The 15,301-nt window shown below is 48.9% G+C and overlaps 2 protein-coding genes across 10 annotated transcripts in view; one reads left to right on the forward strand and one right to left on the reverse strand.

Moving 5' to 3' along the window:
* LOC139033268 (sterile alpha motif domain-containing protein 1-like) overlaps positions 1–7,697 on the reverse strand; it is a 60,841-nt gene extending 53,144 nt beyond the window's left edge. Inside the window, exons 1-2 of the mRNA XM_070462123.1 lie at positions 7,687–7,697; positions 7,158–7,636 (exon numbers count right to left, since the gene is read on the reverse strand). Coding sequence (XP_070318224.1) covers positions 7,158–7,636; positions 7,687–7,697 — 490 coding nt within the window. The remainder of the gene's footprint in view (positions 1–7,157; positions 7,637–7,686) is intronic.
* PNPLA4 (patatin like phospholipase domain containing 4) overlaps positions 6,312–15,301 on the forward strand; it is a 113,143-nt gene continuing 104,153 nt past the window's right edge. For 3 of the 9 annotated variants that reach the window (XR_011485869.1, XM_070462121.1, XM_070462119.1), the window contains exons 1-4: positions 6,320–7,098; positions 9,913–10,105; positions 13,278–13,372; positions 15,080–15,215. Coding sequence is in view for 8 of the 9 variants with exons in the window: in XM_070462121.1 (XP_070318222.1) it covers positions 9,926–10,105; positions 13,278–13,372; positions 15,080–15,215 (411 nt within the window). In the remaining variant the exon portion in view is untranslated. Of the gene's footprint in view, positions 7,129–7,363; positions 7,448–9,912; positions 10,106–13,277; positions 13,373–15,079; positions 15,216–15,301 lie in introns of those variants that run through there. The other 6 variants (XM_070462120.1, XM_020909963.2, XM_070462117.1 and 3 more) reach the window with 5 other exon arrangements.

A 15,301-nucleotide genomic window follows, 5' to 3' on the forward strand; every position in this document is an offset into this window, starting at 1 on the left:
GAGAGAAGACACGTGAGACCAGCCTTGATAGGGCCAAGTCTGTGTTTTACTTTTTGACAATAGGTTTCATACCCTTACTCAGAACGTTTTCAAGGTACAAGATGCTTACTCACGCTTACACAGGATTAGTATTACATCATTTTGTTTTTTAGGAAAAGCAGGATGTTTTTTGCTTTCTAATTCTAGTAATTCTTAGCACAGGATCTTCTGGCCTTGGGGCTTATTAACATTTTATGCAGGTCAGGTAATTGTAAACCTATTTTCCGTTTCTATGGTGACCTTAACTGAAAGGTAGCAGTCTCATAGGGCAACAGTACAGAGTAGAAATATAACCTTGTTAATACAAAAATTAATCCTTCTGCAGAAGTTGTCAGTTGCGTTTATCTAAGAAGTTTACCCCACACTGACTCTGCGACTTTGGTGAGGCAGCTTCTGCCTAGCACTCCTGGCTGACAATTAACAACCATCTCATTGTTACCACGCTAGGGCTAAGTTCTTATGTCTCTAGATCTTTAACTATATTAACAATGGTTTCTATAACACAGCCTTAGCACATTAAAAGCAAAAACACAGCAAGAAAAACACAGCAAGCAAACGTCAACCCAATAACCACCTATAGAATAATTTTTCTTATGTTTTCTAATAGGACTCCTTTACCCCTTAAAAAGGCTCTATGTCTATTAGAGCTTTTATATAATCAGGTTCTTTATGCTATTTTATGATTAGGATATTATAAGCAATCATGCATATTAGTACCAACGGCATAAATGCATTTGGCTAACAAACTACCAGCAAAGGAGTTTAAATTAAAACACTCCTTTCACGCTGGATAATCTCATAAAATACCACCACCTGGGAAACTTAATGATTAAGGTTCTAAATCGATTCTTATTGGGGAAGAGATCAGGGAAGGCCTTCCTGCCTGTGTCAGAATCCATTGAGGCAGGCATCAGAAAGATAAATGTCATCTTTAAGGTGAGCGCCGGGGGCAGCTTTTCGGAAGCCCTGAAAACCTGATCCGCCTTGCCTGTCAGGCTTTCCCCTCGTGACCTTGTCATGGGTGGGATCTCGTGAGCTGGCCTTTTCGAAACCCCTGAAAACCTGATCCGCCTTGCCTGTCAGGCTTTCCCCTCGTGACCTTGTCATGGGTGGGATCTCGTGAGCTGGCCTTTTCGAAACCCCTGAAAACCTGATCCGCCTTGCCCGGCAGGTTTTCCCTCGTGACCTTGTCATGGGTGGGTTAAGTATGAAACTGAAAACTAGAATCTTTTTCCTGTACTAGGTTTCTTTTGCTACGGTCTATTCATGGCAGTGGATCAGTGAGCTGGCCTGTTAACAGAGTGGGCTAAGACTCCCAAAACATCCTTTATCCGCCGCACTAGTCACGAAGATCTTTCCCCTCGTGAATTCGTCTGGGATGATCTCGTGAGCATAAGGGCCTTTCGAACATCTGAAAACAATATCGTACCTTGGCCCGTAAAAAAAGATATATTGTTAGAGAAAAAAAAGAAGAAGTTTTTCCACTGCAACTGTGTGTGTGTGTGTGGTGTGTGTGTGTGCGCTTCGCCGACCCTCATCCAAGGGTCCCTGGCCAGCGGAGGCTGACCCCTAGTAACCTCTTATTGGGAAGAGATCAGGGAAGCTGCCTTGTTCAGAATCCATTGACAGCATCAGAAGATTAAAGTCATCTTTCGGTGAGGCGGGGGCAGCTTTTCGAAACCCCTGAAAACCTGATCCGCCTTGCCTGTCAGGCTTTCCCCTCGTGACCTTGTCATGGGTGGGATCTCGTGAGCTGGCCTTTTCGAAACCCCTGAAAACCTGATCCGCCTTGCCTGTCAGGCTCTCCCCTCGTGACCTTGTCATGGGTGGGATCTCGTGAGCTGGCCTTTTCGGAATCCCTGAAAACCTGATCCGCCTTGCCTGTCAGGCTTTCCCCTCGTGACCTTGTCATGGGTGGGATCTCGTGAGCTGGCCTTTTCGAAACCCCTGAAAACCTGATCCGCCTTGCCTGTCAGGCTTTCCCCTCGTGACCTTGTCATGGGTGGGATCTCGTGAGCTGGCCTTCTCGAAACCCCTGAAAACCTGATCCGCCTTGCCTGTCAGGCTTTCCCCCTCACGGCCTTGTCATGGGTAGGGTCTCGTGTGTTGGCTCCCGGCAAATTCTGAAGACCATGTACAAATTCTGACCAAGGCAAGGACTGAATGGATAACAAGGTTCTGATACTCATAATGGCCAAGCAGTGCAATCCTGGACACATGATGAGAGACACACATATTTACACATCTCATTATTGAGATTATTTCTCATCTTTGAGCCAATGTAGGGAAGGAAGGTCTGTGTACAGGCTTTGGAATTAGGGAGACTGGGGCTGATAATCTCTGCCTCCGTGTGGATGTGGGAAAACCATTTTAGCTCTAAGTTCTCCTTTATCGTATATACCCACTTGTCATCACTGTTGTAAAAGTTACAAGAGGCCTTGGGTACAAAGGACTGACATGGGATAGACAGTCAGTAGGTATAATAATTATTAGCAATAGAATTCCAGCAAATAGGAGTACAGGCTAAAACGAAAGGGATCAGAACTCTTATTTTCTCCGTTTGAAATGAGGTGATTAGGTAAGGGGATGTTTTGGCAATTACGGTATCTATTTTGATGACAGTGTCAGTAATGGTCAGGCCCTGCGGTCCAAGTTAAAACAGAGTGGTATTCTGGTGACTCTGATGAAGCACAACTCACCAAAGATGACATTCTGTGTATTCCTCCGCAGCATCACTTTTCCGACACTGATCTAATTTCCCCAATAATTCCCTCCCCTGGAAGATAACTACGTGAAGCATAACAAGAAGGCCTATTTGCAACATCTTTACAAATTGTGGATCTCAAACAGTCACGTCAAGGGCAGCGTTGTTTGGCAACAACAACAATGCAAAAATTTTTTTAGAAAACAGGGCAAAGAACACAGATTTTCTTTTATTGGACTTTAAAAAATGCTTCTCTAATGGAAAAAGTCTGATATTTAGTTTCTAGGCTATGTTAAGATCTGTACTGTATATTTTCAGATGTATCAAGTAACTGACACTTCTTAAGGACCCCTAGTTTTAAACTGTTTTGAGATGTTACTATCGTCTTCTGTTTCACATATATATACACACACATTAAATACATACATTTGCATATATGCGTGCACGCCTGCGTGCTACATCGGTTCAGTCGTATCCCACTTGGTGACCCTATGGACCTTAGCCCATAAGGCTCCTCTGTTCAAGGAGATTCTCTAGACAAGAATAACGGAGTGGGTTTCCATGCCCTCCTTCAGGGGATCTTCCTGACCCAGAGATCAAACCTGCATCTCTTATGTCTCCTGCATTGCCAGGCAGATTCTTTACCATTCTTTACCACTGGCACCACCTGGGAAGGCTATTTATATATATATACACATACATATATATGTATATACATACATATACATACATATATAACAAAAATATATTACATGTAGAATTCATACATGGTTTGAAAAAATTTTTTTTTCCATTTAGATTAGAGTCACCAAGTTTTACTTCAAGTGGTCAGTTCTTCTAGCTTATTTCTAACAGACAGAAAACAGGTGTAAGGGAAAAGGCACTTATACTATGAAGAACAGTTCTGCTTGCGAGATTTAGAAATTCAGTTTCAACTCCTTTAAGAAAACAAAGAGAAAAGGGTGGGTGTGGTATGGGGAGGAGCCTCCCCAGGCCCAACAAATGCCATCACACCTCCTAGGCCAGCTTCCCTGTCTGTGTCTCCCAGCGCGGTGCTGCGCTGAGCTATGCTCACTCGCTCTGTCACGTCTGCCTCTCTGCGACCCAATGGCCCCCCAGGATACTCTGTCTATGGGATTCTCCAGGCCAGAATACTGGAGTGGGCAGCCTTTCCGTTCTCCAGGGGATCTTCCCCACCCAGGGATGGAACCTGGGCGTCCCGCATCGCAGGTGAACTCTTTACCGGTGAGCCCCGGGGAAGCCTCCGCTCTGCGCTGACTCCCTCTAAGCGGCCTTTCCTCCCAGGCTGGCTCCCTCCCTGTGGAATCACTCACCGCCTGCCCGTCCTCCCGAGGGACGACAACCCGTGGGAAGGAACGCAGCCTCCGTCTCTGTGGGTTCCCAGCGCATGGTCTACTCCGGGACTGCAGAAGTGCCTTCCTCAGGACTCCATGGTGGTCTCGACACAAGGGATGCTTTCACCAGGCCACGGCGACCTGCGGTACCACCGTGATGTCCTGGGGCGAGGGCTGCTGGTGGGCCAACGCTCTGGCCACAACCCCCAGGAACTGAGGCCTGTGTATTTCCTCTTTCAACTCCATCAGGCTCAGCATGCAGAGCTCCGGGAGGAGGTGACACGGTGAGGACCCGCCACATGGAGGGACCACAAGGGTGTGATGGCATGTCCCCCAGACCTCTTCACCTGTGCTAATATGCCAAGGCTGGAACACAAATCCCACCACATGGGCAGCAGACTGGAACAGGAGAGACTCTCGGATAAGGCCCTGTCCTCGGGGCAGAGGGGTGGCAAGCATCCCTTGCCGGCATCTTTCTCCTTGATGAAAACATGTGATCAAATTTTGTAGGAGGAAGTTGAAGGACGGGCTTCCCTGATAGCTCAGCTAGTAAAGAACCCGCCTGCAACGGAGGAGACCCCAGTTTGATTCCTAGCTCGGGAAATCCGCTTGAGAAGGGAAAGGCTGCCCACTCCAGTATCCTAGCCTGGAGAATCCCATGGACTGTACAGTCCATGGGGTTGCAAAGAGTCAGACACCACTGAGTGACTGGCACTCAAGCTGAGGACAGGGAAAGCCTTGGGCACTTTGCTTCTGTGCCAGCTGCTCTCGTGCGTGCTTCCCAGAGCTGAGGGTTCACTACGCCCCAGTTCAGTGTGGACACGCACAGCATCTCGGCGTGTCCGTGTACCAGCGCACGATCACGCCTCTACAATTACACACTGACTGCCTCCCCGCCCGCTAGGCTCTAAGTGAGCAAGAATGAATTCTGGTTAACTGGGTGTGCCCGGTACCTGCACTGTGTCTGTTAAACAAAGGGATCCTTATTAAATGTTGGATAAATGGCTACTAAGTAAGCCAGTTCAAAACTAAGTCACTAGGGAAAACAGGCAACAACAGGAAAGATCTACTAAAAAAAATAAAAATCTCAAAGGGCAATTAAAGTACTATTTACTCACAAGAGTAATTTATTTAAATCCAACAATCACAACAAATATTTATTAATCATGCACTATATGACAAGCACTATGCTCGGAGCTAAGATCATGAAAACAAACTTGCTTAAATCTGATATTCTTCCTTAAGGAAACGAAAGGTAACTGAACCTTTTTAATTAGTTGCATGAAAATGAACTTTTTAATTAGTTGCATGTAGGTATAACAAGGGCTAAAAAGGAGAGAAGAGGGATGTTTCTTTATTTTTTAGAGTTTAAATTGTTAAGAGTTATATTATGGAGCCTGTGAACACTTTTCCGTGACCCTTAAATGTGGTGGGATTGCACTCACCGGCAGGTGATCTCCTTTTCCCTTTTAACAAAGGATCTCAGAGTCGTGGTGTTCATCCTTGCTGGCCCAGGGACACATTTCTCATCTGTCTTCTGAGAATCAACGTGCTTGTTTTTGTCGCTGTTGCTCAGCCATGTCCGACTCTGCGACGCCACGGACTGCAGCACACCAGGCTTCCCTGTCCTTCCCTATCTCCTGGAGTTTGCTCAAACTCGTGCCCATTGGGTCGAGGACGCCATCCAACCATCTCAGCCTCTGTCGCCCTCTTCTCAACCTGCTGGCAGTGCCCAAATGCAGGAAGCAGCTGGCCCTGCCACCACATATTTTGGCCCTGCGGACCTTATCTCTTCTTACAATTGTGATGCCCCCACATCACTTTAAGCCAGACCATCCCAGGCCTTAGGCCAGGGCTTTGCCAACTTTAGCATGCAGAGCAACATCTGGGGATTCTGCTAAAACGCAGACTGTGCTTCAGGAGATTTGAGGACTGGGCTTCCTCCTTTCCGGTAAATGCCCTGGAGGATGCTCTCTTGGGAAGACCACACCCTACCAGAGAGTTAGAAGGCAGCGGAAGGATGAAAATATTGAACAGCACGTCCTTCTACAATTCCTGATACACACTCCCCCTACCCTTCACTAAATCCTAATGGAGTCAAGAATTCAGCATAATGCAGTTGTACTATGCATAGTTGTTAGGATGTCTTTGGGATCGGCTGTTTACAAGGAGAGAAAAAAAAAAACCCGCCTCCTTAGTCATCACATCCGGGGTTCTTGCTTACAGAAAGTGTCCTCGGGCAGAGTTCAGGGCCCTGGCACCTCAAATGGGGGAGAAAGAAGAGGCGTAGGGGAAAGGCCATTTAGGGGAGCTCCCGCCCACTCCCTCTCCTGCTTAGAGACACTCTTGGCATTTTTCAGATTCTCTTCTGTAGCTTCGGTGGGAAGAAACCTGTCCTCCAACAAGGGGATCTGTGCCACCTTCCACCACAAAGCCCGCCAATTCCTCCAGGCTTGGTTGTTAGGATTAGACAGGGACGACACTGTTCGGGGACAGAAGGAGCCGCCGCTCCTTTGCCTCTGGATGGAAATGCCAGCCGAGTGCGGGCCGCCAGGCTGAGGTCTATCGAGGGGCAGCGGTGCCCACTGACGAAAACAAGAGGCTGGTCCCCTGCAGGCCGGCTCTGAAGCACCAACTTCCACGAGTGAGCGCCAGCTCGCATTCTGCCACCCCGTTTTGCAGAGAACTCAGCTGGGAAGCTCAGAAAGGTTAACACAACCCGCGTCCACACAGCCTAAGGCGGCCTGAGGAACCGAACGCTGCCCAAAGCCGTAGTTCGGCCTCTCCAATAATGCTGAGGGACAACAAATCACAGGTTGCCTCGCAAAAGCCGAGGGACGGCCAACCCCAAGGTGGCCCCTAGAGCCCGCCCTAACACGGACAGTCGGACCCGCCTGGAGGCGGAGACGGGAAACCACTTCCGGGAAACGGCCGGCCACAGAGCCAAGCACTTCCGGTGCAAGGCACAGGCAGGTCGTTCGGTGGTTAACGGACTCGCAGGTAAGGGCCGACCCTACCTATCCGGAGACGGTACGAGCCCAGAATGTCGTCTCCCTTACCCGCGCGAGAGGAAACACCGGGGTGAAGCGGGCGGAGCGCGCGCCGCCATGTTGAGTCCGGCATTTTCAACGGAGCAGGCGGGGCCGAGCGGACGCCGGCGTCAGCGCGATGACGTCCTAGACCGGGCGCCTGCCTTCCGTCCGCGGAACCTTCCTGGGCGGGCCCAAGGCGCGCGTCGCCCCGCCGTAATCGGCGGGGGCAAGTTGAATGACAGCCCGGCCCCGCCTTCCGGTTCCGGTTGAGGGCGGGAGGCTGCTGCTCTGAGCGGAAGTGCCTCAGACCTGCGTTGGTAGGGGGGAGAGCGAGGGCGGGGCGGGGGCCGGAGGGCGGGGCGGGGGCCGGGGGGCGGGGCGGGGGCCGGAGGGCGGGGCGGGGGCCGGGGGGCGGGGCGGGGGCGGGGGGCGGGGCGGGGGCCGGGGGGCGGGGGCCGGAGGGCGGGGGCCGGAGGCGAGCCGCAGGTTCCGGCCAGCCCACGTGTCTCCAGAGGCAAGCGGGTCTGGGTAGGAGGCGTCCTTATTCCCGCCGCACCCAGACCTCATGGGTGGGAGGCTGGGCTTGGGCTTGCGACCGCTGGACCGGTTCGTTGGAGGCTGAGCGCCCAAACCCTTCTCCCCGCTCTATCCTTAAGAAATTAAATCCAAACCAGGGCTCGGCTTCAATGGCTAAAGGTGCAAGGCCTGGCTCCAGGCATCAGGGCCTTCAGTTCAGTCCCTCAGTCGCGTCTGACTCTCTGCGACCCCGTGGACCGCAGCACGCCAGGCCTCCCTGTCCATCACCATCTCCCCGGAGCTTGCTCAAACTCATGTCCATGGAGTCGGTGATGCCATCCAACCATCTCATCCTCTGTCGTCCCCTTCCCCTCCCATCAATCTTTCCCAGCATCAGGGTCTTTTCAAATGAGTCAATTCTTAGCATAAGGTGGCCAAAGTATTGGAGCTTCAGCTTCAGCATCAGTCCTTCCAATGAACACCCAGGACTGATCTCCTTTAGGATGGACTGGTTGGATCTCCTTGCAGTCCAAGGGACTCTCAAGAGTCTTCTCTGACACCACAGTTCAAAAGCATCAATTCTTGGCATCAGATGGCCAAAGTATTGGAGTTTCAGCTTCAGCATCAGTCTTTCCAATGAACATTCAGGACTGATTTCCTTTAGGATGGATCAGGGCCCTAGGTTCCTAAATTCCAGGCCCAGGCCAAGTACCTAATCTGAAGGTACCGAAATCCAGTGTGACACCCCTTTCCTGTTCACTCGGAGAGCGTCCGAGTGAAGAGCATTGCAAGGGTAAATGTTTTATACATATGGTGAAATTGTGCCCCCAGAGGTTTAGGGGGGAAAATATTTTACAGTTAAATTTGTTGCAAACATCAGATGGTGCAGGTGGCATTTCTTTGGGCCTTCAGTTGCCCTTGACAGTCGCCATCTCAGTTTGTCTTGAGAAACTTCCCTATGAAATACATTGCATTGTTGAACAATTCAGTATTGCATTATGGAATAATTGTGTGCATCAGTTTAAAAACAAAACAAAAAACAAGGGAATACTCACAAGGGAAACAGGTAGGGAGCCAAGCTGTCTATTTTAAATTTACCGATGCCACTTGCAAAGGGCAAATGTGTCTTTAATCTGGAGTTTGCTACAGGCTGTAGTGATGTTACTAATGTTACCAATCACCCAGGCCCCCAAATGTTTCAAAAGGTTAATAAACAAGGCCAGATGCCTTGCCAGTTGAAATTAATCCATTTGCTTTTTGCCAAGTAATTAGAAAGTAGGCTGCATAGTCTATGTACTGAACAAATATAAACTGTTGTTAATTTTTTAAATTAATATGATTATATTGGGTTAAGGTGAGCGAGGAAAAAGAAAGTGTTTCCTTGAAAGATTTGTATGTTCAGTCAGATTTTGATTGAAAATATGCTTATGCCAGAAAATTTGCTTTTGAACTGTGGTATTGGAGAAGACTCTTGAGAGTCCCTTGGACTGTAAGGAGATCCAACCAGTCCATCCTAAAGGAGATCAGTCCTGGGTGTTCATTGGAAGGACTGATGCTGAAGCTGAAACTCCAGTACTGTGGCCACCTGATGCAAAGACCTGACTCATTTAAAAAGACCCTGATGCTGGGAAAGATTGAGGGCAGGAGGAGAAGGGGACGACAGAGGATGAGATGGTTGGATGGCATCACTGACTCTATGGACATGGGTTTGGGTGGACTCCGGGATTTGGTGATGGACAGGGAGGCCTGGCGGGCTGTAGTCCATGAGGTCGCAAAGACTTGGACATGACTGAGCGACTGAGCTGAGACACATATACATACTCTTTGTGACCCCACAGACTATATATACAGTCCATGGGATTCTCCAGGCCAGTATACTGGAGTGGGTAGCCTTTCCCTTCTCCAGGGGATCTTCCCAACCCAGGTCTCCTGCATTGCAGGCAGATTCTTTACCAGCTGAGCCACAAGGGAAGCCCAAGAATACTGGAGTGGGTAGCCTCTCCCTTCTCCACCGAGCGGATCTTCCCAACCCAGGAATCGAACCGAGGTTTCACATATTGCAGGCAGATTCTTTACCAACTGAGCTATATGGGAAGCTCATGTACATATATATTTGTGTGTGTGTGTGTGTGTATATATATATTTATATAATTAAACATGCATAATTGTATTTATATCATCACTTCTAAGGAATGATGACTATCATCCGTGTGGAACAAACTATGCCACCTTACGGACGTTTCTTTCTTGGGTTTTGTTTCCCCAGTTTCGCAGCTAGGATGCCACACATCAACCTGTCGTTTGCAGCGTGTGGGTTTCTGGGCATCTACCACTTGGGGGCAGCATCGGCACTTTGCAAACACGGCCGAAAGCTGCTGAAGGCTGTCAAGGCCTTTGCCGGAGCTTCTGCGGGATCCTTGGTTGCTTCAGTTCTCCTCACGGCGCCGCAGAAAATAGAGGTAATTAAGTGGTAACTAGGCTGTGCTTCTCATCAATAAATTAAGAACAAACAGCGAAGATGATTGTTTAACTCTATTAAGTTAACTGCATAGAAGTCCTCCTTTGCCTAGGAAACCAAAAAGGTTAAGACTTCTTTTAAAATGTAACTGTTAGAGAGCTGTGCTCCCCGTTTGGAGAAGAAGATTATTCGGGGGGTGCCAATAAGACAAGGAAATAAAGTGCCTTATTTTGCTCGTGAGTGTTTCTTTATTCTTAAGACTCCAGCTTTGTTGCTTTCAAGCCAAGGTTTACTTCTCCGTTAACTGATCGTGAGAACACAGGGCCTGTTCTCAAGGCCTGGAACACGCGGCTGATCACGTCTTTGCTTGCTTCTACTTACAGACAGGCATATAAACTCAAACGTGACCCTGTAATTTAAGTGGAATGATAGTGGAACTTAATATCTTTTTCATTCCCACAGTAAGAAGCCCTGAATTTCAAGTAGTGTATATAGTAGTAATAATAATAAGCTTTCATTAAGTGTTTCATTTTTAATGCAGTCTATATTTCTAAGCCTTCCATGGTGGCTCAGTAGTAAAGAACCTGCCTGATGTGCAGGAGACTCCGGTTCAATCCCCGGGCCCAGAAGATCCCCTGGAGAAAGAAATGGCAACCCACTCGAATATTCTTGCCTGGAGAATCCCATGGACAGAGGAGCCTGGCAGGTTATAGTCCATGGGGTCGCAAAAGACTTCAACACAGCTTAGCAACTAAACAATAACAACAAACACTGTTTTTAAAATCTGTTCTCTGCTTCTGGACAGTCAGCTAAAGGACAACAACAACAGTGTTTTTAAAATCAATTTTCCGCTTCTAGACCATCATGATGCACTCTGACTTTGAGAACTGGCCTCAGCGGGTGGAAAATATTCTATTTGTTAACTACGTGCATGCTCTTAACCACTTGCAATAGTCGTCGAATAATGATTAACACTTCCATGCCCGGGGATGCATTTCAGTTCACACTTAAGTGTTCAAAAGCACAACATTTTAAACACAAGAGACTTTATTGGGAAGGGGTGCCCGGGTGGAGAGCAGGTGGGTGAGGGAACCCAGGAGGACCGCTCTGACATGTGGCTCGCAGTCTGGGGATTCAGGGTGATGGGATTAGTCTCCGGGTTGTCTCTGGGCAATCCGTCTGACCCATGAGCCTTCCTGGTGGTTCATGCATTGCTCAGCCAAGATGAATGCCAAGCAAGAAGGATTCTGGGAAGTGGAAGGACATGTGGTGTCCTCCTTTTGACCTTCCCCGAACTCCTCCGGTTGGTGGAGGCTTGTTAGCTGGATGTTCCTTACCAGGAACCTCCTGTCGTAAAATAACTCACGTAAACGGATAGTATCGGGCCGAGTTAGGATGGGCGGTTTCAGGCAGTGTCTCCCCTCACACAGGGGCTCTGTGTATCTCGTGAATCCCAGTGCCTAGCCCAAGGCCTGAGGCCAAGTAGCTTGCTGGATGGATGAGCTAAAAAAATCAAAGATGGATCTGGGTTCAAATCCTGGCTGTGACACTCATTCTTCATGACATAGTAAGAAAGATGCTTAACCCTACAAACTTCAGTTTTCCTATCTGTCCTGTGTGGCCATTGTATCCACCTGGCATTGTTGTTGTTTTTTTTTTTTTTTCCTTTTTTAACCTTTATTTATTTTTAATTGAAAGATAATTACAATATTGTGTTGGTTTCTGCCATAGATCCATATGAGTCAGATAGGTATACATATATCCCCTTCCTTTTAAAACTTAAGTCGCACCTCCCATCCCACATTCTGTTTTTCTTATTTCTTTTTATTGAAGTATAGCTGATTTACAGTTGTTATTCGTTTCTGTTGTGCAACAAAGTGACTTAGTTAAACACACACACACACATATATATATACATTAATTTTTAATATTCTTTTCTATTATGCTTTGTCATAGGATATTTTTTCCCACTGGTGTATAGTTGCTTTCCCGGCTCCCCTGGTGGCTCAGATAGATGGTGAAGAATCCGCCTGCAGTGCAGGAGACCTGGGTTCGATCCCTGGGCTGGGAAGATCCCCTGGAGGAGGGCAAAGCAATGCACTCCAGTATTCTGGCCTGGAGGATCCCATGGACAGAGGAGCCTGGCAGGCTGCAATCCATGGGGTGGCAAAGAGTCAGACAGGACTGAGCGACTAGCACCACACACAGTTGTTTTCCAGTGTTCTGTTAGTTTTTACTTTACAGCAATGTGAGTCAGTTAGAAGTATAACTTGTCCCCTCCCGCTTGAGCCCCCCTCCCACCTCCCTCCCCATCCCACCCCTCTAGGTTGTCACAGAGCCCCAGTTTGAGTTCCCTGAGCCATACAGCAGATTCCCACTGGCTCTGTATCTTCCTTATGGTAACCCACCTTGCATTCTTACGTGAGCACGTGCCGACAGAGGACCCAGCGTTGGCTTGCCTGTTAGACCCCACTTAGGGAGCAGGGGGCTTTTATTGAACACCTCTGCCCCGCACTAATCTCCAGAGACTGTGATCTGCTCTTTGCAGACAGTCATCACAGCTCCTCTCTCGGTTGTCAGGGTTGGTGTTAATTGTCAGCGCTGTTGCAGAGCGGCAACTGAAATGTTTCTGAGGCCACAGAATTGTCGTGGGAGAGAGGAGTTGCCTTAGGGAGGTCTGTAGGAAGAAAGTGCTCAGTTAGCATTGGAATCCAACCTGCAAGGATTTTCCAAAGGCGATTGAAAAAAAAGAAAAAGAACAGATGGTAATTGGGAGAACACATAGCTTGCCTGGGGACCAGGAATGGTGGGTAAAAACCAGAAGGAGGATCAGGCCCAGAAGAGATTCTGGGGTTAGCTTTGTAGGGTCCAGGATGTTTGGCAGGGTTCCCTGGTGGCTCACATGGTAAAGAATTTGCCTTCAGTGCCGGAGACCCGGGGTCGATCCCTGGGTTGGGAAGATCCCTTGGAAGACGGCATGGTGTTCTTGCCTGGAAAATCCCATGGACAGAGGAGCCTGGCGGGCTACAGTCCATGGAGTTGCAAAGAGTCCGACAGGACCGAGCAACTATCACTTATGTATATAATTACCTTGTGTGGTGGGCACAGAGTTCTGGAACCAGAACGACTTTTTCTGACAAAACATAGGGTGACCTGTTACTTTTCTCTTTCAGGAATGTAACAAGTTTACCTGTGATTTTGCCGAAGAAATCCGAAGGCAGTCTCTTGGGGCACTGACACCTGGCTATGATTTCATGGCCCGATTGAGGTACGTATTTTTATATTTATCAATCCGTTCAGTTGTGTCGCTCAGTCGTGTCCGACTCTTTGCGACCCTGTGGACCACGGCACACCAGGCCTCCCTGTCCATCACCCACTCCCGGAGTTTGCTCAGACTCATGTCCATTGAGTCAGTGATGCCATCCAACCATCTCATCCTCTGTCGTGCCCTTCACCTCCCGCCTTCAATCTTTCCCAGCATCAGGGTCTTTTCCAGTGAGTCAGGTCTTTGCATCAGGTGGCCAAAGGATTAGAGCTTCAGCTTCAGCATCAATCCTTCCATTGAATATTCAGGACTGATTTCCTTTAGGATGGACTGGTTGGATCTCTTCATAGTCCAAAGGACTCTCAAGAGTCTTTGCCAACACCACAGTTCAACACCACCAAAGCATCAATTCTTCAGTGCTCAGCTTTCTTTATAGTTCAGCTCTCACATCCAAACATGACTACTGGAAAGAAAAACCATAGATTTGACGAGACGGACCTTTGTTGACAAAGTAATATCTCTGCATTTTAATATGCTGTCTAGGTTAGTCATAGCTTTTCTTCCAAGGAGCAAGCGTCTTTAAATTTCATGGCTGCAATCACCATCTGCAGTGATTTTGGAGCCCCCCAAAATTAAGTTTGTGACTATTTCCCCATCTATTTGCCAGGAAGTGATGAGACCAGATGCTATGATGTTAGCTTTCTGAATGTTGAGCTTTAAGCCAACTTTTTCACTCTCCTCTTTCACTTTCATCAAGAGGCTCTTTAGTTCTTCTTCACTTTCTGCCATAAGGGTGGTGTCATCTGCATACCTGAGGTTACTGATATTTCTCCCGGCAATCTTGATTCCAGCTGGGAATATATATATTCCCAGATGGCACAGTGGCAAAGAATCCATCTACCAATGCAGGACACACAGGAGACTTGGGTTGGATTCACAAAGATTCCCCTGGAGGAGGTCGTGGCAACCCACTCCCGTATTCTTGCCTGAGGAATCCCATGGACAGAGAAGCCTGGCAGGCTACAGTCCATGGGGTCCCAAAGAGTCAGAAATGATGGAGCAGCAGAGCGTGTACACAGTACGTTTCACCGCAGAGGGTGTGTAACCGGGATGCTGTGGATGGACCGTGGCAAGCTCAATCAACATTGTCGCTCCTTGGATTTTTACGAGGAGGCCAGTAATCAAAGAGGAACCGTGCGGTGGACGGTCAGGCCGCTCAAGGTGGCAGTTCTCTTGCTCTCTGGTACATCCCCCGGCTGGACCAGTCCTGGCTACACGGGCAGCCACACTCGTCTCCTTGCCTGTCTCTGCCCCGTGATCCTCCCCATCTTTAGGCCAGAGAGGCTCCACCTGCTAGTTTCATGAAGCCGAATGGCTGCCCTCCACGATGGTTGTTAACCTGCAACCTTATGAGCTGCTCCCTGCTGTAACCAAGGAACCCACCTACCCGTATAAATGGTGACCTCCCCTTCCCGCCAGTCTCGGCTGTCTTGTCCCATCCACGACACACGGGTGGGGTGTTGCTCCACCACTTTTATTTTATATATTTTTTTTTATGGCTTTGGACATGTGAGATTCTGCAGCTGCTAAGCTTCTGGCGTCCCTGTCACTGCCTGGGCTCTCTCTCGTGGGATTCGGGTGGGGGCTGCTAGGAGGCTCGCAGGCCCGAGGGGGTGCAGTCCTGCAGGCCGCTCCCTTTCTCTCCTCCAGGAGTGGAGTGGAGTCGATTCTCCCCGCCAACGCGCACGAGCTGGCCCACGACCGCCTGCACGTCTCTATCACCAACGCCAGGACCAGGCGGAACTGCCTGGTCTCCCGCTTTCCCTCCAGGGAGGACCTCATCCAGGTAAAGGCGGCCACGTCCCACGTTGCAGGAAGCCAGCCAGCGCCGGTGTGCGTGCTGATCACAGTGAGCGTGCAGGGTCTTTAAAT

This window comes from Odocoileus virginianus, chromosome Y (assembly GCF_023699985.2).
Source record: "Odocoileus virginianus isolate 20LAN1187 ecotype Illinois chromosome Y, Ovbor_1.2, whole genome shotgun sequence".
NCBI lineage: Eukaryota > Metazoa > Chordata > Mammalia > Artiodactyla > Cervidae > Odocoileus > Odocoileus virginianus.